The 22,666-nt window shown below is 42.4% G+C and overlaps 1 protein-coding gene across 3 annotated transcripts in view; it reads right to left on the reverse strand.

The window, feature by feature from the left end:
* Window positions 1-846: 846 nt before the first annotated feature.
* The window catches only part of LOC117453843 (mitogen-activated protein kinase kinase kinase kinase 4), a 130,560-nt gene continuing 108,740 nt past the window's right edge, over window positions 847-22,666 (reverse strand). For all 3 annotated transcript variants that reach the window (XM_034092858.1, XM_034092857.1, XM_034092856.1), the window contains 3 exons: window positions 7,034-7,193; window positions 5,992-6,131; window positions 847-5,875 (listed from right to left, as the gene is read on the reverse strand). In XM_034092858.1, the coding sequence (XP_033948749.1) occupies window positions 5,792-5,875; window positions 5,992-6,131; window positions 7,034-7,193 (384 nt within the window). In that variant the 3' untranslated portion in view covers window positions 847-5,791. The remainder of the gene's footprint in view (window positions 5,876-5,991; window positions 6,132-7,033; window positions 7,194-22,666) is intronic.

A 22,666-nucleotide genomic window follows, 5' to 3' on the forward strand; every position in this document is an offset into this window, starting at 1 on the left:
AAAGGTAACAATGTCCATAGCAAATTCAGTATTCTCTAGGGTTTGGCAACCATTTCCTTCAGTGCGTCGACCTTCTCTTAACTGATGCATGCCTAACCCTGACCTTAACCCAAGCCTGAACTGGAGCTTGACCTAACCCCAAGAAGGCAGAGACCAATTTAGTTGCCAAGTTGCATCCATTTACACACTCGAGCACATGACAAAATAGCAGACACAACTAGAGAATGCTTTTCCTGAAAAGAAGTTGCTCAACCCTGGAAATATGTAAATGATTGAAAAGTAAAATAATTAAAAAGGGAAGACAAAGCAGAAAGAAACTCAACTTCATTTTGAATGTTTTCAGCACACCACAATCCTGCCACCTGTTACCATTTTACAGCTTTTATTTTGAAAATCGAGACATTTCCGGGGACCTGGGATTTTTTTTTGACATGGTTAAGACTCTAATTCTGAAATGTCTGTGCTGCGTACAGGGCGACGGCCAATTGGTCCTGGGTTGAGGTGAACATTGTTCAAATTCCTCCTATTGCAAATAAAAAAATAAAATGCACTGCAGAAATAGCACTGCTGGTACTTTGTGTTCTGTTCGGTTGTGTCATGTTTCGTAAGTGTAGGAACAACTGCATTTCGCTGTGAAACCCTGTGTGGCAAGACAATACATAATCCTTGAGTATCCTCCTCTGAATTCCCTAAATAAAAGTCCCAAAGTATAATTATAAAAACCATGAGTTGTTTTATTTGTTTTCTTAATAGAATGTAATGTCTTTCATGTTTAACAAACTTGTCAAGTGAAATAAAGGTTTCTAAGTAAGTTGTAGATACACAGAAAAAGAATTGACGACGACACACCATTTAATATATTTATTGTTGTCTGTTTTTTGCCTCTTTACATGGAAACACAAGATTGATTTCAAAGCAGGAGTTACAGTGTTTAATGCACCAGACATGGGTCCGGTGCAAAAAATAAAAAAACGTTTTGAACGGAAAGTAAATAGTTAAGGAGAATGTATATTCTTAAATATATATGTATTTAATATATTTGATTTCTTTACAACAGCTGTCCTGTGTGTCAATTGACATATAAAACGACACATTGCAAGCTGTTTCTATTTTAAATCGTTGCTGAGTTTGCCCACCATCCTTATAATATATTACCATATATAACCATGGACCTACTGGTTCCATCAGAAAGAGCAATTTGGCCAATGGATGAAACAAAGAAGGCAGAAATCCACACATAAAAAGTGTATAATAAGTCTCTCTCCTTCATATCCTTACTTCCTATTCCTCTTTCAACTCATCATAACCAACGATCACTTCAAATTCTAAATCCACATTTTAGCTCCTCGTAACAGTGGCACCGTTATACCTCCGCAAAACAGCTCATGTTTTTTTTTTGTAAGCAGGAATTGCTGGCCCAATCTTCCTGATATTTAGTGGAAAGGTGTAGCACTGGAAAAGGAAGTATTACATTTTAGAGTACATTGGCCTAAGCAGGTTGGCCTTGGCCTTTGCCATTGTCAGTTCACGAGTAGTAAGGAAAACAAAAAAAGAAATGTGTTTATCCTCCACGGGATTTGGATCTGCTCCAACCTTTCATGGGTTCTTCTTCGCCCCATGCTACTGTCTTCCACCAAGTTTCACGACAATCTGGTAAGTACTTTTTCCATAATCCTGCAGACAAGCAAACAGCCAACCCTAAAACACATCAGAGGTGATGAATTGCTTTGAACACGTTTTCAAGTTTTGTAGGCAACAGCAAAACATGTATCTAAAAAGCAACATCCATATATTTTTGTTAGCTGACACCTGACTCAAACCACCATCTACTTCCTCTAACTCTGTCCTTCCTCCCCTGGGGAAGGAATTCCTGCTAACTGGACACCTGTTGCCATCATCATCATCATCTACATCACACCCTCCCACCTTTTCTCTAAACTGCTCAGCTTGCACAGCCAGTGCAGCGCAAAATAATGTTATTTGTTGATAGCAAAAATAACCCATTCTTTTTCTAATTAATTAGAAGTAAAACACATCCTTTATCCCTCCAATACTTAAATGTCTCTACAGCTTTTCTTAATCTGGTGTGACTAATGTTTGGTGTGGATTTAGATCTGACATGTGAGAAGAAGAAAAGGAAAAGCTAAAGAATGATGAGAGATGTTAGCGTGAGAAACAGAGGGAATGCAAGCGCAAAGAGCAGAAATGTTGCCATCGAGAAAGAGAGCCAGTGGGAGAGTTGGAGATGTGAGTCACAGCGGACCTGAAACACCATCAACCAGTGGAAGGTGTCGGCGGGAGTCACCGAGCCAGATCATTAGTGCAGCTTGGCTCAAATGTTCAGCACAGGAGAAGACAGAGAAGTCGGTTTTCCAATAACCCACTCAAATGTTCTCATTGTGTCTCCAAACAGTAACTTTAGGTGACAAATAGATTAGGTGTGACACTGACTCTGGATAGCTTAGCAGAACAGTTGTATTTTAAAGAAGGATGAAGAACGATGCAGATAATGCAGGATGTTGAATGGAACAGGAAAGTAACATATTTTTGGTAAAACCATAAAAATATTATACCAAAAAAATGCCTTCAAAATACAAAAATACAACGTTTGTACTGAGCTAAAACGTAACCGTATAAGGAACCTGTCTTCCAAGTATCAATTTCTACACGACTGAATTCATACATTAGCCAAATTAAAACCCATCTGATCGAATCTCTCGGTTATATGATTGTATAACAATGGTCAACCAATGGTACTAAAACATTTACATTATTGCCTAAACAAGCAAGGGATCTGTGATTGAATTCACACAAACTTGCTGGGAAAGAAGAGAGTTTAAACAAAAGGCTGATAAATGTAAGGAGTCATTTGGACACTAGCACCACACGGTCACCAGTGTTCGTGAACTAATGTCCACACACATTCTTCTTACTTCATATCATTTGAATGATAGTGTGTGAAATACAGTTTGTGCATTTCTTTTAATCTCATGTGGAAACTGCACAGCTAAGTAACTGTGTATGAAGAGAAAAAGTGCTGCTGCTAGCCAACCCTCTCTACTACATACGCTAGTTAGCTGTTAGCTAACAATGTTGAACATCTACTGCAGCTATACTGTAGCTAGCTTGGTCCTGAAATGTTAAACAGCTGTTAGCTAGCAATTGTGTTTAGATTGGTTCATAGTCCTGTATTTCCATGAACTGTAGCCATGTTAGCTAGCTATCTGGTCCGGCGGCGGTAGTTTCCTGTATGAACAACTTAGCAATGCGACAGTCATTATCAGAAAGTTCATTTTCCAGTTTAAAATATTATCACAGAACCAGCTGCAATATTTATATCAAGTCAATAATGAAAACTCAACGAATATAATAGCCTCAATATTCAAGAGTAAATATAATATAAAGGATAAGAATAACAAAGTTAGCCATTTGGGCAAAATCGGACGAAGGAGGGTATATGGAACATGGACAAATTACAAATTCACATTTGAAGGTAACACCAATTATTTCTTCTGTCCAAAGCAAACACAAGGTTTCTTTTAAATGAAAAGTAGAACATTTCAATTGCATTTATTTCTGTTTCAATTTGCGAGAGACACATCATTTCTGGGAGATTCTTCAGGCCTCCACACGTCTGATTGGTCTAAATATCTTTTTTTACAGTATAATAACATTGGCCTATCTCTAACTTTTAAATCATAGATAATCTCTTAATACCAAATGGTCAGTTGGGATTTGTTAGGTATTTTATACAGAAGTCAATATTTCATCTTTGGTGTTTCACTGTGTAAATGACAGTAAAAAATAATAAAGAACAGATACTCTACAGGCCCAGCTCATTGGATCCAGGCTCAACAAAAACACCTCAAAATAACCCATCAAAACAGGTGTGCGTCCCATGTTGGATAGTGTAAGAAAAACTGATCCAAAGCCTCAGTTATTTCTTCAATACATAATGGCTTTCAATTTCACCACTGAGTAGAAAATCGACCACAAAACAAAATTCACAAGACACAATATTTGATCTTCGACCAAGAGCCTTCAAGTTCACTGTCAGTGGCTCCTGAACTTTCAAAAGGGTGTGGAAATAACATTCATAAGCCTGATCATAATTCTGTACACATACATAAAGATGGCTTGTCAATTATAAAATATTTAGAAAAAGGTGTATCTTACAAGAATATATACATCCGACGCTGTACAAAAAGAGATGCAGAAAAAAAGATAATAGCCTGTTCCTGCGGAATAGATTTGTAATTATACTTGTGTTGAGTACAAGGCTATTTAGGTCCTTATTATGGAATAATTAAACTAAAATGATATGGTCCAGGACTGAGGTGGAGGGAATGCTTAAACTGTTGAGACACTGTATTGGGTTTATGTTACACAAAACATACCTGCATCATCACCAGATGTCTTTCCGAATACATTTGAAGCTTCTCCTGTGGTTTTAAAGAATACTTCAATGTCTGCCGTTACATTTTAGGACTTCATTGTGTTGTTAAATTGCTGCCAATTCACCCTTCTAATTCAATTGCATGTGACTTAATTTGAGCGCAGTTCAACATTTTGTATTTAAAAAGCTACACGCAAACACATAATGATTGCAGAAAAAAGGAAGCAGAATAATTCGTTAGATAATCTTTTGGGGACATTTTGGAAATCATAACTTTTTTAAATACATCTCGTCTTTTTGGAAATAGAACATAATCAAAAGTTACTGAATTACGTCTTCAAAACAGTAATTTAATCGTGAATATTAAAAACGATGGATTCAGTTCAAATGAAAGGATTGAATCTATGCTGTGTGGGGTGTTATACTGACTTACTGTCACCTCAGACAAGGGAGAAGGAACTCCCTTGAATAATATATCAGTTGGTAGTGCATAATATAATACCGTCTAATAAAAGAATATGGAAATCACAGATTCAGGACTAATTCGTTTGGGTCCTTGATATCCGCTTCTAGCGAAAACATGACTGAAGGCCTTCATAAATAATACTGCTGAGGTATCAGAACCACATTGGTTCATGGACCTGGAATTTGATCAAACAGTTAACAATAATGTGTGTATCCGCCCTTTTATATTTAATCCCCTACATATTTAAATATGTTCTACCTTGTCACATGCTTCACCCAAGTTTCATGACAATTGGGCCAATAGTTTTTCTGTAATCCTGGTGAAAAACTGTAAAAAAACAGCAAGCAGTGTCAACAAAACTGGAATGAAATAGTTGTCCAAATGTTGGTCCCAATTCAGTCTTTGAATGATGATATCCGTGGAGTGATGAAGGACTGGTTCTTTTAACACATGTTGACAGCTGAACACCAGAGTAGAAGACGAGATAAGAAAAAGAGTTTGGATCCATCAAACGGTCTTGATTTAAGAGATCCTTCAAGGAAAGACTCCAGGGAACAATGTTTTGTTTGCTCTTCACTTCACAGATGCTAACGTTGCTAGTTGTACCTTGTAATGCTTCTGTAAATGGGGGGGTGGTAGTGAACTAAAGCGCGTTTTCCGTTACATTTCACATCCAGATATTTGTGAGGCTGCAGCTGATTCAAGCTTCAGTATTCGAAGATGGAGCGATGGATTCCTTCGGTGTTCGAACCACCGGAGTTAGGATCAACTCACCATTCACAAGACAAAATAGAAAGATGGATCCAAGGCTATTTGTTGATCTTTGTATGGTGTAACTATCCATTGAGATGAGTCGCCACGAAAATAAGAAGGCATCGCCAGAACAATGAAGACACCACCAGTCGATCCCAGAGTTACCGATCCAGTCGTTACCAGTTGAACAGCGAATTCTGTCCCAGAGTCATGAAGTAAATCTGACTGCTGCCTCCTGACTGCACAGAGGCAAAGAACACCTGCAACAAGAGAGAGGAATTATGTAAAATATATTTTGAAAAATACATGTCTTACTGTGTTGTAGATTCAAGCAGATAATTGAGAGGTAAATATCTAGATAGAGTTGAATTTGTACCTTGTCGTTCCTCTCACACAGGAACTTGAGTTTTTGAGCCTTTTTGTGCATGAAGACTCCCTCCAGGTTCCCAGTGTTTGCTGACCTCAGCTCTATGGCCTTTTCTCCCCAGCCCATCACCTGGTTGGACTGGAGGTAGGCTGGAGACAAAGAGAGAGGGAGAGAGAAACACAGCAAGCATGGTTATCAACTGAGGGTCAACATACGTCTAACACAAACACAGTTACCGTTCCACATTTCCCGTTACATTGCTCTCCATGAGTCAAATGCTATTTGGCTGTCTTGGTATTCATTTTAAAGACAGTGGTATTCATGTTGGTAGAAGCAAATGACCCCACACAAAACATCTACTTATCTTTTTCGTCTTATTCATGGCAAACAAGTGAGAGGTGCATACGCCACCAACGGGACTGTAGTTGGTAACAAAACAGCAATTATAGCAAGACACGGGAGCATGAATTGCTCCTGTGGGGATGTCTATGGTGTGAGTCACGTGGATGTGAGTCACGTGGAATAAAATGACATGTATGGTAACGTAACTTAAGATCAGTATGGTGACACATTTTGGGCTGCACAGCGAAGGTCGAAAAGAACGGACATGGTGAATAACATATTTTGTAGCGGACCATCAATGACACAAACAAATCAACGGTTGTTTTTCATTCATCCAACTCTATTCAAACCTGCCTGCATCAATTTGCCGATTGTTGGCCAGTTGAAGAGTTTTACCATATCGCCTGAACCTAGTGTGTATGTGAGTGAAGTCATTCCCTACACCAGCACAGACACACACAGAATCACTAGCATCTTATTTTTAGCCCATGTGTCCCAAATCTGTCCTCACAGAAACTGGTTCAGGGTCGGCTCTCAGCGCTCAGGGAATCTGCTGACCTGAAGTCCGTTATTCAGAAAGCAAACCACTGAAAACACATCCAGCCGTAACTGAAGAGCATGTTTCAATCCTTGTAATGATGTGTGTGTGTGTGTGTGTGTGTGTGTGTGTGTGTGTGTGTGTGTGTGTGTGTGTGTGAGTAAAACTCACCGACAGACGCAGGCATCTCCCCCCACTGCAGCACCGTATCCTTGGTGATGCGTCCGTAGGTGTCGATGTAGACGCCCTCGTCTTCGTAACAAACCAGAACCTCCGTCCCGGCGCTGTTCGGCAGGATGATGATGGCATGGGGACGGATGGAGCCCTGGATCTATGAGACAAACACACACATTAGATACTATTGAGACCATTGTTTAAAGAAGACTACTTTGTGATTAAATCACTTAAAGTTATATAAACCAAAAAAGTTGATCTCATTGATGGACACTTATTCATACAATAAATATCTCTCTGAACTGAACATTATGTTCAAACTGTTGACATTAAAGTCATATTTACGTTATTCAGATGTTATCTGACTATATCTTTCAATAGCGAAGGGAAAAAATAAGGTTCATTTCATAAACTAATAAAACCCACTTAAGTTAGAGATGAATGAAAATGATTCAAAAATGTCTTTTAAAAAAAACCAGACTGATTGGATTTTCCTGAAATTCAACATGATACAGTTGATAAACAGATGAAAAAGAGTGATATGTGGTTCATCATAATATAATATTAGATCAATTCAAAAACATTTTAAGACCCTAACTGAAGCACAAAGGTAAATTGAAAATAAATGTCGATGATATTGAGCAGGACAGATGTTTCTTTAAATGAAAGGACACTTTAAAATCAAACTTTAAATATTTGAGAGATGTTGATGAACAACTGCGTGTTAAGGACACAACACATCGGACATGTTCATGTTCAAGCCAAAACTAGCAGAATAAAAATAAACACAGTTTTTATTAATAGGAAAAATTTATTGACAGTATAATTTAACTAGTTGTTTGCATGAAAGCACAACTGCTGCACTCAACTAAAATAAATGTTTTTGAAACAACCCCCAATACGTTTATTTTCGTTTTAACCAGTTCAGTATCATTTATTCAGGTAGTTCAGAAACAAGATCTGTAACCACCAGAAACCCGTATCTCACAAAAGCGCATATCTGAAGAGAGAGGGGATGCCTGCAGCAAACACAGCACAGAAATAGTTAAGCACGGTTTTGGCATGTTACAAAAAGCAGGTAAACATAGTTCACGAGACTGCGCCTCATACGTTACCAGAGTGTGAGCCACTACGATCCTGAGCATCAGAACAGGCATCCAGAGACACAGCGCTATCTTAATCCTCTGCCTCGGAATCAGCATTGTTACATAGTTTGCAAGCAGCAGTGGAAGATGCTGGTGTGTGTGTGTGGGATAATTTAAGTGGGCGAGTGTTGCCTTGTTTGCAAAAGTGAAATACAAATAAGGATGCACAGCTGTGAAGAAAGCCCGGGAGTGTGACGTGTCCTCAAGAATACTCAGAGAAAGTGAATTGAGGATGATGGAGAGTGTGTGTGTTGTAAGCTTGACTGTGTGTGTAAGAGAGAAGAAGAAGCCAGGCTGTAGAGCTGAGAATAAATCGCAGCAGTATAAGGCACCGGTGTGGTAGAGAGCTGTGTGCACACTGGCTTTAAACAGCAGAGGAGCAGTGAGGAAGAAACTCAACAGGACACACAGTTAATGATGGCAAGAGAAGGAGGACAGGGGTGGAGTATTTTTTAGAGCTTATTTCTCTTTTAGTAAGTCTGTCTCTTTTCCCCCTTCCAGCTCCAACTCCCCATGCTTATAGAAAGTGGCACACATCCATGTTCGCTGGGGAAGTGTGTGTGTGCGTGGGTTTGTGAGAAAAGGGTTGAGAACATGAATGGGAGACTGAGAGGGCGATACAATTCACAATAGAAAAAGTAGCTAACGGTGCAGATGAGATTTGGGCGATATGACAAGATTATCGTTCAGTTGCTTACGTGTCAACAATATCAGAAATACATTTTATTATTATGAGACATCTTTTATGAATATTATTGGATATTTCGTCCCTTTCTTTCCCTTGCTTTGTCTATGTTCTACTGCAATGTTGTACTGTAGCTTATCAAAACAAGTAAGAGCTATGCTAGCAAGTTAGCAAGAAGCTAGCCTACTAGATTATCGTCCAACGTGATTAAAGGTTGGCTGAAAATATGGTCCTTACGAGGCCCCGATTACAGACAAATATTTGGTTCTCTTTAGCTCTTTATTCAATCTCTCTCTTTCCCTTGCTTTGTCTATGCCATACAGCATTGTTGTAGCGTAGCCAACGGTTACAACGTTAACATATGCTAGCAAAAAGCAAGAAACTAGCATATGTGTGATGCTGAACACAATCAACCACGTAGCCTTCATTACAGCAGAAAACAAGTCCACTCTTATTAGCAATGGACCAATTTGACAAGAATGTTAACAGTGATTTGTAAGAGATGCAATAACCAAGTAGGTCTTAGGATGGAAACACCACAAATCTCTATCCTTAAAACTCACTATCCAACAGAATACGCAATTCTGCAACAAACCATAACCAAAAAGAGCAGCTGGACCAAAACTCCCACCACGGTGAGCGATCAACCCCAGATCAAAAAGGCTTCCGCAAGCGCAACAAATATAAACGCACATATTTAGATGTGTGTCTCTGTTTTTAGCTTTCTTTTTAAGGATCATTTTGTATATATATTTTTTTTATAAGAGCATTATCGTAGGAGAACTTCAATATCGTCGTATATGGAATATTTAAAAAGTATTTCACAAAGACATCCACTACTTTACTTTCAGATATAAAGGCATATTAGACTAATATGTGGCCTACACATTGTCTTAGTGCTCACTCCAATCTTTTATGTATTATTCAGAAACACAAGTCATCAGGTTGAACTCTGTTTTTCTTAAACCATGGCAAATATTCAAAGTGGGTATTGGCTTCATGGACACATTATCACAAAGTGATTAAAAGATGAATTTGAATAATTCATTAAACCATAGAAACTGGAGAAGCCTGGTGCAGCCACTCAGTCAACACCATGTGTATGCACAGTGCACAGACCGTATATGAAACAACAAAACAAATACTGTACATAACCTTAGAAATGCACTTTTCATTTATTACTGTATGCAAACCAGGCTAAAGAAAATATTTGTATTTCTTAAGTTTTTACACTTTCTTCATCTTGAACCTAAACCCTCTAGTTCTTTCTGAACATATTTAACCGGATGTGTCAGAATATGACTCACCGGAGGCTACAGTGAGATGTACATGCCCACATACAGAGAGAACAAATCCCTTATCGGTGTCTAATGGGACCAGCAGTGGGCGATTTGTTCACATTTAGAGAGGCAAATTAACTTTGGAGATGCAAAACACTTTACAGACTTCCATAAGTCATTGTAACTCAATGAAGGTTGAGTTATATAAATGCATTTCACAAATATTACCAACACATATCATAATGTTGTTGGATTGTTTGACATGTTTTGCCTGTGGATGCAGCCAAGCCTCCTATTCAAGCATTTGCCTATTATTTCTGAGACTAACTGAAGAGAGGAAATGAAAAATATATTCTGCAGTGCGTCATATTGTATTTATAGACTGGTGGTGTAGGCAGCTGGGGTATGTATACCATTAGTAATTGGGCTTTATATCCTTTTTAGATGTCAGCATGGAAGCTCTACTACAAAACTCTAAACGAAAACATATACTACACTGATTTTAACATTTTAATTGTCCGTAAATTCACAGCAAAACAAGTTTCCGCTTATAAAAAATAAATAAAAGATGTGGGCACCCTACAGCTTGAAAATAAACAAGACAACAAAATACAGCCACATTATCTGCTCTACTTAGGCTTTACCGTGCCTTTTTTTGTGCGGCCGCGAGGAGATTTTATTGCTGTCAGACAGCTGTGAGCGATAAAGCTCATTCATACAAAGTGTGAGGGCAAACACCTTCAGTTGGTGTTCATGGTAAAATAACAATGTTTAAGAAACATATAGTCACACGGTAACACTTTATATTAAGGTACACAAATTCATCATCAACTAGTTGTTAATTAACATGCATATTAGCAGTATATTGGCTCTTTATTAGTCATTATAAAACACTTATTAATGCCTTATTCTACATGACCATATTCTACAAGTAATAGGCCATTAGTTGAGATTTTTATATATAGAAAGTGCAAATTATCTTCAAACTACAAACAAAGAGCTAGAAATATATAGTAAGTGCAAATGTACAAAGAGCAAATTAACTTCAAATTATAAACAAAATATTAGAAAAATATACAAAGAGCAAAGGAAATGTATCAACATTTTTTTTATTATTTACATTAAATTACAATCAGACTTGATTCAGTCAATCGAAAGTCTTAAGGTTTTACATGCGGCTGCTATGCCACTTGCTGAAGCAATTTCTGTGAGCCACAAGACACAGTGTCACATCACACCGCACACATTTCCAGATGGAACGTTTTTTGCAGAGCACACATTTTCGCCGACCTTGTCTCCTGACCTCCGTCTCGCAAATGAGTCAATTCCCTCTTCCTCCTCCTCCTCCTCCTCGTCTGCACCGGACATTGACTCTGGCAAGCACTGTGCCCCTCTGGGTGGCACAAAGCTGCTCCTCCATGAACTGGGCGTGGGACATGGCCACTGACCCTGAGGACAGAGCACATCTCCTTGTGCAGAATATAGCTGTTGGTTGCAGCAATGTCTATAACGTGGTACAGCAGTGCCCTGTACCACCTGTTGGACCTCTTGTGCACTGAATAGTATTGGATGAGCTGGTCAGACAAGTCCTCCAGTCCCCACCCATGTATTTATTATATTCAACCACACAACGAGGTGCCATGATGTTTTCTTTTTCCCATCTCCCTGTTTCCTTAGCATACACGTTCCTGGTGACAGTGTCTCCATTGAAGGTTTGGTGTATTGTAGAGCACACTGACACCTCTCTCGTATCCATCCACTTCGCAAACAAAAGCTCCTTCTCTCTGAGCCATCTCTGGGGTTTCCTTTTTCTGGTCAGTTGCCAAATCGTGGTCTGGGTCGCTCAAGTGTACAGCTCTGCTGATTGCCATGAACCTGTCTCTTGTCATGACAGAAGCAGGAAAGAGAACACTTAGGTGTGATCCCTTCCTCCAGTAGTCTCTTACTTTTGGCAGTTTTAGAAGTGCCATGAACATCATAAGGCCGACATACATGAGGAACTTTTTCCCCTTAGCCTGCTCCTTTTCAGCATTTTTGTTTGTGTTCTTGCAGATGATATTTAAAGCTTGGTTGTTGCAAACATTTCTAAATATTTGTGCAGGAGTATACTCCACACCAACAAAACCTTGGACTCCAGGGGCTTTTTTCGGGCTAAAGTGTGGTAGTTGTTGGGCAGTATCTGGCACCTCGGGTCCGTTCCAAAAAGCTCCTGGCTCTTCTGGGGTTAGAGATGTTTTTTCCCCTTTTCCTCTTCCTCTCCCTTTCACTGTCAGGGGGGCTGGCATTGAGGTACGGTCTGGTTTGGCCTTTTTTCTGGATGCTGCACCCTCCTGGCCACATTATTTTCCCTCTCTGTTTGAAGGAGGCCTACTGATGGGGACAGTGGCTTGTGCGTCCCCTCTCTCATCCTCTGGACTAAAATAAAAGGGAGGAAAATATACAGATATAAATGTCTGAATTTATTTTATTTCCTTTATTGCTTTTATTTCTCCAGTGTCATCCTATCTATTTTCTAAACACAGTCTCAACTTTTGATTTGATACACACTTTATCCCTCTGCTAACATTACTAGTTGATTGAATCAGTAACTGAATTGTAATGCAATGAATATAATAACATTAGACCTTATAACAAACAACCAAAGAGGGCAAGCGGAATGAGGCAATACATGAAAGGTATTGCTTGCCGTTTTTATTACTGAAAATAAATAATAGCCTCTATTGATAGTGAATCTTGAGCTCAGGACTTCACTTTATGACACAATTACGGCAAATGGCCGTGCATTATAAATACTAGGACTAATTATTTACGGCGTTATACAGAAATAGCAACCGCTAAATGGGACACAAACAATAAGAAATAAGCAAAGCTACTCACTTTTTATCTTCGAAGGGATCAATCCCGTGATCGTACTCCTCCTCATCACGCCAGCTGTCAGCTTCGGGAATCCACATCGCTAAGCGGTCCGCCGGACAAAATCAATTCTAGGGCTTCTTCCGTAGTGTAACGCCGTTTTGACATGTTGGTTTCAATTTGTCTTGGGATGTGTGTGTATATGTATGTATGTATGTGTATGTGTGTGTGACTGTATCTAGATATTTAGTTTTGTATTTATTTCGCTTACGCTGGCAAAATTACTCTTTAGTCTTACTCTCTCATCTCTCTGTTTCTCATTGCTTATCTCCCGCCGCCAAAAAAATACACAGCAACCTATGTTGATTGGTCGAGAAGATGGTAGCATGGGCAGAGGTTTGCCTGGACCTTTACATTTTAAAACTATCCGGACACAGGGGGGTGGGACTTAGGGTCTAAACCCTTTGCTGTTTGGCTCAGACGGAGGGGCTGCGTGGGTCTCCTTGACGAATCAAGGCTGTACAATGTGATGACGTACCCCTGCGAAACGTAACCATGGTTGACCATGGTCACCATGGTATTCCATTGCCAACCATGGTAATACCATGGTTGACCACAAAATACCATGATGGTCACAGTACCATGGGGAAGAAACCATGGTCTACCATGGTCAACCATGGTCAGCCTACCATGGTCACAATGTCAACCATGGTCAGCCTGCCATGGTCACAGTACCATGGGGAAGAAACCATGGTCTACCATGGTCACAATGTCAACTCCAGAAACCATGGTCAACCAAGGTCAGTCATTTGAATATTTGAACCATGGTCTCAAGAAACCATGGTCTACAGAAACCATGGTCGACAATCATTCTAATGAGGCTCATGCAGGCACCGTCACCTGATGAATGTATATAAAATAGTCTTTACACTTTCACCAACTGTTTAATGAGCATTTAATGAGTGTACTGTAGATGAAATTAAGTGCAATTAACATGATCTATACAAATATTTTAAAATTAAATGCTTGAAACTATTGAAAAGCTTGTATTAATTTATATTATTTCCAGTCTGGTGGACCATGGTTTATGTCCATGGTACTGGTGGACCATGGTTTATGTCCATGGTAGACCATGGTTATACCATGGTTAAATCATGGTATTTTGTGGTCAATCATGGTCTACCATGGTAGACCATGATTGACCACAAAATACCATGATGGTCACAGTATCATGGTAGACCATGGTCTACCATGGTTCATTTTGCAGGGGGGTTGCCCCGATCACGTCGGAGCCTCTGAATCCCGGAAAAGGACATAGTGATACCATGGATGTATAGAGTGATACCAGCGAAAAGCCTAGAATCGTCGCTTTACCTCACTTTTTAAATCAGATGGATAGGATTAGCGGTTAAAAAGTTATTAAGCATTTTAGAACGCTATCTCTTTGAAGCCGCGGGCTGTGAGGGACCGGTGAGCGGAGCAAAACACACCTTTAGACCTAACACATTGAGCTATGGCACAGTCGTATACATTGAATTATTCCATTTGATAATTATGTAATCAACTTAGGCACCCCTCCTAAAAAAAAAAAATTACAATAAAAATATTCATAACTCATATTCTCATAGTCGAATACCTGAATCATTTCGAATATTCGTTTAATCGTTCCCATCCCTAGTTTAAACCATGGTTTAAACTCGATCAGATAATGTGTTAGCATTCGTGCTAGCATTAGCATACTGGCTAGCGTTAGCATACACGCTAGCGTTAGCCATACATTAGCCATACTAGCCTGTATACATGCTTATTGCACAGCTAGCATTAGCTATATTTACCTTGTTTACATTTAGCGGTCCTATGTGTTAATCTGTGTATGTTATATTTGCATGTAACTTTTCACTCTGTTTGAATGTCAGTGGACTGCAAATAAGTCAATAAAGGAGCATGGCTGCTCATTCCCTGGCTCTCAAAAGAGTTTGGCTGGCTGTTTAATCTATGTTCACACTGAGACAGTACAACACAGAGAGAACAGTACACCTATTGTGTAAGTACATACAAGCAGGTCACACAGTATGATCACACATACATAAACTCTGTTAAAAATCAGTTTTTATTAAGGAGTAGGCTACAGGCTGTATGTGTTCTCAGCCTTGGAGAAACTTGACATGTTTTGGTATGTGTCTGAACCTCTCTATAGTGCTTTAATAAAACATATTTCAACGTGTAACTACTTTGTCTGAAATAACAACTCATATTTCTCGTATCAAATGACATCAAAACGCATTTTAATGGCCAAACTAACTTTAAAATAGGCATTTTACACCGAGAATAAAACGAAGTTCGGCCATGTTTTTTTTTTCTGCAGGGAGAAATGTGAAGATCACGTGACATAGACGCCAGTCTCGATTGAGGCCCATCAGCTCTGATCTGCGGCCACTTCCCCCCCAGAAACTGTATTTAAATCTCATCCTGATCACTGACCTGCCAGTGTGCAACTCGATTTTGACAGGATAACAACTGGTGACTTCTAGAATTGTGTGAGTAACATTGTGTTCTCATTCATAACACTCCGTTCAATGTCTCACTATGGGATGCGCCTCATCGCGGAGCAAACAGAAGCATCAATCTCATTACGCCAATCCTGATTGGCTGGTGATCTTGACGTCAACGTCAGGGGAAATCACCCCCTATAAGTAGCCTGCGCCACGACGCATGCGTCATTCAAACACCTCTTCTCGCTTCAGAGCACATCTCTAATGGTAGCCGGGCTAGCATAACAGTCCACAGACTGAACCAAAAGCTAATTTCGGTCGACGGGCGTTAGCCGGCTACCCTATTCTGCCTTGCAGAAGAGTATGGTACTAACACACCAGTTAGTATTATAGTCAACCTCGCCGTTCTTCCTCTGGAATTAAGGTAAGATTTTTGACTTTCAAGTTAGCAACACACCCGTTGCTAGCTTGTGTTTTTCCCTCACTGCCGACACCACGGTAGCGAGGACGTTTTTTCTTTTCTCTTCTCACGGAGGAGAAAAGGATTAAAAGAATATTACCACACCAGGTAATATTCTTTGAGAAAAAAGACCCACACTGCCGTTTTTTCTCCGGATTAAAGACAGATTGGTAACACTTTTTTCTCGACGTACCTGTTAAGAGCGGGTCCTCTCCACGCCTCGCGGCGAACGAGATGGACGCCTCTCTCCCTCACACCAGAGGAGTCAGGGACTCGGAGGCTCGACTCTGTGGCTGCGGGTTGAAGATATCAGGCACAGACTCACACCAGGTCTGCTCGTCCTGCCTCGGGCTGGAACACGCCCAGGAGGCTATTGACAACCCCGGCTCGTGCGGGCATTGTGCCCGCCTCACCATGAAGAGTGCCCGCCTCACCATGAAGAGCCTCCGCCGACGGTTAGCACGACAAGCTAGCCTGTCGGGACAGGATCCCCTCATGTCCATTGATTGGCCGGCTGGCAATCAAGACGCGACGGGGGCGTCCGCCGCAGAGACTGAGTCCCTCACCTTTACGGTCTGGGGCTCATCAACTGCGGCAGCCGCGGAACCGGATTCCCACGCCATATCAGGCCGGGACCCGGTGGCGGCAAAAGACGCGGGAACGGGGCCCCACGCTATACCAAGCTGGGGCTCCCGGCTGGACCTCAACATGGTTTCACCCGCGGAGGATGTCCTAGAATTGGATTACATGGAGGACGAAGAGGATGCCTCTGAGTTCCTCCTGTCTGATTCGGACGAGCAAGAAGACGACATCTTTGTGTCACCAGCTCAGGCTGCAAAGCCGGGAGCGATGGCTGCTCTCCCGGGCGATAGCACACCAGCTTCGCCCTGTCTAAGCATGGACCTGCAAGCCGTGTGTCAGCGCGCTGCGGCCAGGCTAGACATCCCGTGGCCCGAAGTGGCCAAGGAGACCTCCAGGTCCCGTTACGAGGGAAAACATTTTTCCCAAACAACGAGGACAAAGAGGCAACTCCTTCCGGTCTTCCCGGAGATGTTGGATGAGGTGTCGGTCTCGTGGAGAGACCGGCCCTTTAGCAACAAGGCCCCAATCCAGGGTGCCTCCTCCCTTGACTGTGACGGTATGGAGGGGCTCGGCCTGCTCCGCATACCGCCTATGGAACCGCTGGTGGCAACCCACCTCCTACCGAGGATGGGCCCGTCACCAAGCAGGAACCCCACACTGCCAGCGAAGGCGGACCGATTCCAGTCGACCATGACTGAACGGTCCTACAAAACCGCAGCATTGTCCGCCAGGGCTCTGAACGTTTCCTCGATGCTAACCGCGTACCAAGCGGAGCTCTGTGAGGATCTGTCGAGCAATTCTGGACCGGCCACTCTGGACAAGATAGCCGCGGTCACAGACATTTGTCTCCGTGTCCAACGCTGCGCCGTCCAGGCCACGGGCAAGGTAATGGGGATCATGATGGTGCAGGAAAGAGCTAGATGGCTCAACCTCACCAACCTCCCGGACCGGGAAAAGGAAGATGTGCTTGATATGCCCATCGTTCCTGAGGGGATTTTCGGCTCCGCTCTCGCTTCCATGCCTTCGAAAAAGAAGGAAGACGAGGCCCTCCACCTCTGTCTCCCTCGAAGGGTCCAGCCGCTGCCTTCGCAACAGCGGCCCTTCGCAACAGCGGTCCTTCGCCCAAGCTGCTCCGAACCCTGCTAGGTTTAAAGTACCAGGTCAGCAGAGGTCGCAGTCCACCCCGAGTCCCGAGCCCAGGCAGGAGACGAGGGCGAGTTGGCCTAGAAAATCTCCGGTTCCGGCTGCAGCCCAGGCGCAACCAACCCAGAATTTCGGCCAGCAGTCGAGGAGGAAGAAGCGAGCGGCATGACAGCCCCTCCTTTTCCCCTCTGTGACAGAGCTGGAAGTTCTTTCCCCGGCTCGAAACGTGTTCCCGCTGCCTCGAGAGATGCCTCAACGTCATCCTCAAGTCCGCATAAAACACATGTCACATCTTTGTTGTTTGAATAAACCATTTTCCGCTGACGCATCCAGGCTTCGACCAAGGGCGCAGCTCAAAAAAATGGAAAGAAAAACAATAAACAGTCCGTTAACTATAAATCCCCTTCTGAGAGCAGCTACGGCCTCTCTCAAAAGGCGGATAATAAACGGGTCTGTGAAGGCACCACCGCCACGCGCATGCGCAGTGCCAGTTGGGGCTTTAAGGGCACTACCGTCACGCGCATGCGCAGTGCCGGCTGGGGTCGTGAAGGCTCCACCGTCACGCGCATGCGCAGTGCCGGCTAGAGCTGTAATGGACAGCCCGCCAATCCTTCCCCTTTTGAGCAGCTACGGCATCTCTCAAGAGGCGGATTATTGACGGGTCCGTGAAGCCACCGCCACGCGCGTGCGCAGTGCCGGTTGGGATTGTTGAAATGGGGTACCACCGTGTTCAGACACTAGAGGGCCCCATAACACAACAAATAGAGTCTCAGAGGGTAAGAGATGTGACATCTCCGCTGGCTCTAAGGAGCACACAGTGGAAGATGCTCACAACATCTGCTTGGGTTTTCAAGACAGTAACACGGGGTTACAGACTCCAATTCGCTGTCACCCCCCCTCGTTTCTCGGGCATTTTGTATTCACAAGCCCGGGGAGAGTCAGCCCATATTCTAGAGAGAGAGATCCTCTTACTTCTAGAAAAGAGGGCTATATCTATTGTACCTGCCGAGCAGAGTCAGCGTGGCTTTTATTCCAAGTATTTCCTCGTTCCCAAACGAGGAGGGAACGGAATTCGGCCAATACTGGATTTGAGGGTTCTGAACAGATATCTAAAAAGATACAAATTCAGAATGCTCACTCACACATCTCTGCTGCGTCTCGTGCGACAAGCTGACTGGTTTACATCAGTCGACCTGAAAGATGCGTATTTCCACATCCCAGTATATTATCCACACAGGAAATATCTGAGGTTCGCATTTCAGGGGATCTGTTACGAATACAGAGTACTTCCCTTCGGCCTGTCTCTCAGTCCAAGAGTGTTTGTACGATGTACGGAAGCCGCGATAGCCCCGTTAAGACAACAGGGTATTCGCCTGGCGACCTACCTGGACGACTGGCTGCTTCTCGCACAGTCGGAGCAGGAGGCTGTTACGCAGACAAATGTCCTCGTAAAGCACCTGCTCAACCTGGGTTTCATAATAAACACAGAGAAGAGCATGTTGTGCCCAGCACAGACTATACTCTTCCTGGGTTTACGCCTGAACTCGGTGCCCTTTTCAGCTCGCTTGTCAGCGGAAAGAGTGAAAGCTTTCAGAGCTTGTCTCGCTCAATTCCAGCTGCGCAAACATGTATATATATATATATATATATATATATATAAATATATATATATATGTATATATTTATATATATATTTATATAAATATATATACATATATATATATTAGTGCTGTCAAAATTATCGCGTTAACGGCGGTAATTAATTTTTTGAATTAATTGCGTTAAAATATTTAACGCATTTAAAGGGAAATGGAAACACTTTTCAAACTGCTTTCCATGCGACAATATTGCCATTAGGAAATGTATTTATCTAGTCTATTTCCAATGTAAACGATCGAGATACGCGAATTTACTTTTTGAAATACGTGCCTAATGACCATGGGCGCTGCCATTGCTCCGGGACTTTTCCAGTGACGTCACCGTATGGGTGCGGCTTCCTGGGCCAAAGCTCAATAACAAACAACATGGCGTGCAATGCACCAGTAGTTTACATTACAAGAAAACGGTCGTCGTCAGGAGTTTATTGTATTGCCCCAGGCTGCACAAATGGATTTTATACAAAGAAGGAAGAAGTACATTTCCATAGGCTGCCACTAAAGGATGAGAAGCTGCTCAAAGTCCAGTCTGGATGCCTGGTTCAATACAAAACATTGGATTTGAAGCCAGGATCTGTTCCCACAATATTCGATTTCTCAACGTATGCAGTCGGGAACACCGACCGTCCCAGCACGTCGGCCGCGCAAGACAATGACAGTGTCAACAAACGTGAAGTTCGAGCCACCAAACGAGTTGCTTCAGCTGCCGAGAGAGAGGTAAATATTGCAGCACTACCAGATTACTAGCTCACACATGTATTTATTGACACAGTGTGACCTTATTAATTAACGCAATCGCATCCAAACTAAATGGTAGCTATTATTATGACGTACAATAGAGAATTGGGGGTGTTCTATAGCTCAACTAATTAAACTGGCATACACACGCTCATCTGTCGAAAACAGCCCTAAAAAGGCTAGTATTGCTATTGATGGATGGTATTGCAGGACCCAGAGCGCACGGAGCACAGAGCGGACAGCAGATAACGAAATTGCAGTTGTATTGCTTATAGATTATCAGAACATTTCAAAGGGGACACAGCCCCATTGGATATTAACCTATGGATTAACTACATCATCGTTGTTATCGTTGTAATGCCATTGAAGACCAGTTTAGACCAGACAATGAGGAAGGTAAGCCGTTAGCCTGGCGTATGTTAGTACCTAGCGCCACTTGTTTTGATGTACGTTTTTGTGGATAACCTCGCGAGTTTGTATCTTCCAGTGTTGAGATGGGCACCGTTAGATTCTGTGTCTCCTTGCGATCATAAACGATGTGTTGGATGTGCGGCTAGGATAAGTAATAAGGGAGCTAGGAGTGATTTTCGGTGCAGTAATAGATTAGCATTTTTCGCTCGGGGCTAATTCAGAGGCTCACTGTTAGCATTGTGTTTTTTTTATTCCGGATCGTATGCCACTCTATTCGACCGAATCGGTTCATAAGCATAGGCCATGGGATGCCTGGTAACCGTAGATGCTTCCACATCAATGTCATCTCCCGACGAATAGTCAAATTCATCGTTCAAAACGTCGATCTCATTGCAAAATTCCTCCATCGCTGCCATATCTGCTACGTTGTGTATGGATACCTGGAGCGAAAACACAGCCAGTGACGTCACCATTTGGGACTCCCCTAATGGCGGCGGCCTGGTCCCGGAATTCCCCACCCGGCCGGCAGATAATTAATTTTCTTTTGGCGAGTAATATCATATACAATAAATATTACGATCAATATCCATTGTAAAATGAATAAACTACCGGAATATTATAACTGTAATTGGTGTTTCCTTTCCCCTTTAACGCATGTGCAGAATGGCCCGCCCCATACGTGCCACCAGTGGCACCGCCAGGGTATGGCTGGGGTAGGCTGCACCCATACCAAGAAATGGCTTAGCCCCACCATGAGAAATGATGTTAAAGTAAGCAAAATAAAGTCTGCCAACTCGCGCGGAGTAAATTGCACAGACAGCAGTTAGTAAGATTGATTTCAGTAGCCACGGTTTTGAAAACTTTTGTCACGTAGTGATCGTCTTCTCAATAGAACATCTTTGATAACGGCGTGGTGTTGTTGCAGGAAGTCCCAACGCAGAATACTTTTGCTGTAGTACAGGGCAGAGCCATATCATAGTAATAATATGGCTCTGGTACAGGGGTGCACATAACTGGTACGCAGGTTATGTGCGTAATCTGAAATGCGTACCGTCACTTGTGTCACAAAGCGCATTTGCGTACCGACGTACTTGTGAAGCTTTTCCAGAAGGCGGTTAGATCACCGGACGACAGAGTCGGTCTCCGTGTGCACAGACAGGGCTGCTGTTAACGTCGGTCTGTACAACGGAACTGTGCCAAAACTACGCCAACCGGCTGCGGAGGGAGACTCCCCCCTTCACTGGAGAACTGCGCTAAAACAGCTGATCACAACGTTCACGCTCTGTGGTCACGAAGTACTCCACTAGCCGCCCCCCCCGTCGACTTTCCTGAAGTACTCCCCCGTTGATAGAAATCAACACGTAATGAAGTAAGACCCCACGGTTTGATGATTGATAGGTGTGTGGGTTGTCTTTCATTTTGACATGCAGAAAAATGTTATAATAAACATAGATACTGTATGTTAAATGGATATATCCGCCTGCTTTCATTTATCTTTCCATTCCCACAACAATATACATAAAGAAATGGCATATTTTGGACATAGTTCGAATGGTGATTAATCATGATTAATTCATTTTTAAGCTGTGATTAATCTGATTAAAATTTTTAATCGTTTGACAGCCCTAATATATATATATAAATATATAAACATATACATATATATATATATATATATGTGTGTGTGTGTGTGTGTCCGCATCTGTAGCCTGTTATTGTCTCATTATACCGCACTGTGAATGAATCAAAGTAAATATATAAGTGGTCATGAACACATCTGTCCATCAGACAGAGTGCTGCTGTGCCTCCTGTCATCATTAATGGACGTCTCTTTAAAATGACCGCTCAGAGGAGAGGAGTTCTCATTTCTCTAACCGCCTGCTGCTAACCCTTAGAGAAATGAGAAGGGGCCCTAGACTACTGCCACTCCCTCCTGGCTGGTCTACCTGTATGTGCCATCCGACCTCTGCAGCTCATCCAGAATGCAGCGGCTCGTCTGGTCTTCAACCTTCCTAAATGTTCTCACACCATGCCGCTCCTCCGCTCCCTCCACTGGCTTCCGGTAACTGCTAGAATCCACTTCAAGACAATGGTACTTGCGTACCATGCTGCGAATGGATCTGGCCCTTCCTACATCCAGGACATGGTTAAACCGTACACTCCAGCACGTGCACTCCGCTCTGCAT

The sequence above is a fragment of the Pseudochaenichthys georgianus genome, chromosome 10, assembly GCF_902827115.2.
Source record: "Pseudochaenichthys georgianus chromosome 10, fPseGeo1.2, whole genome shotgun sequence".
In the NCBI taxonomy this organism is placed as follows: Eukaryota; Metazoa; Chordata; class Actinopteri; order Perciformes; family Channichthyidae; genus Pseudochaenichthys; species Pseudochaenichthys georgianus.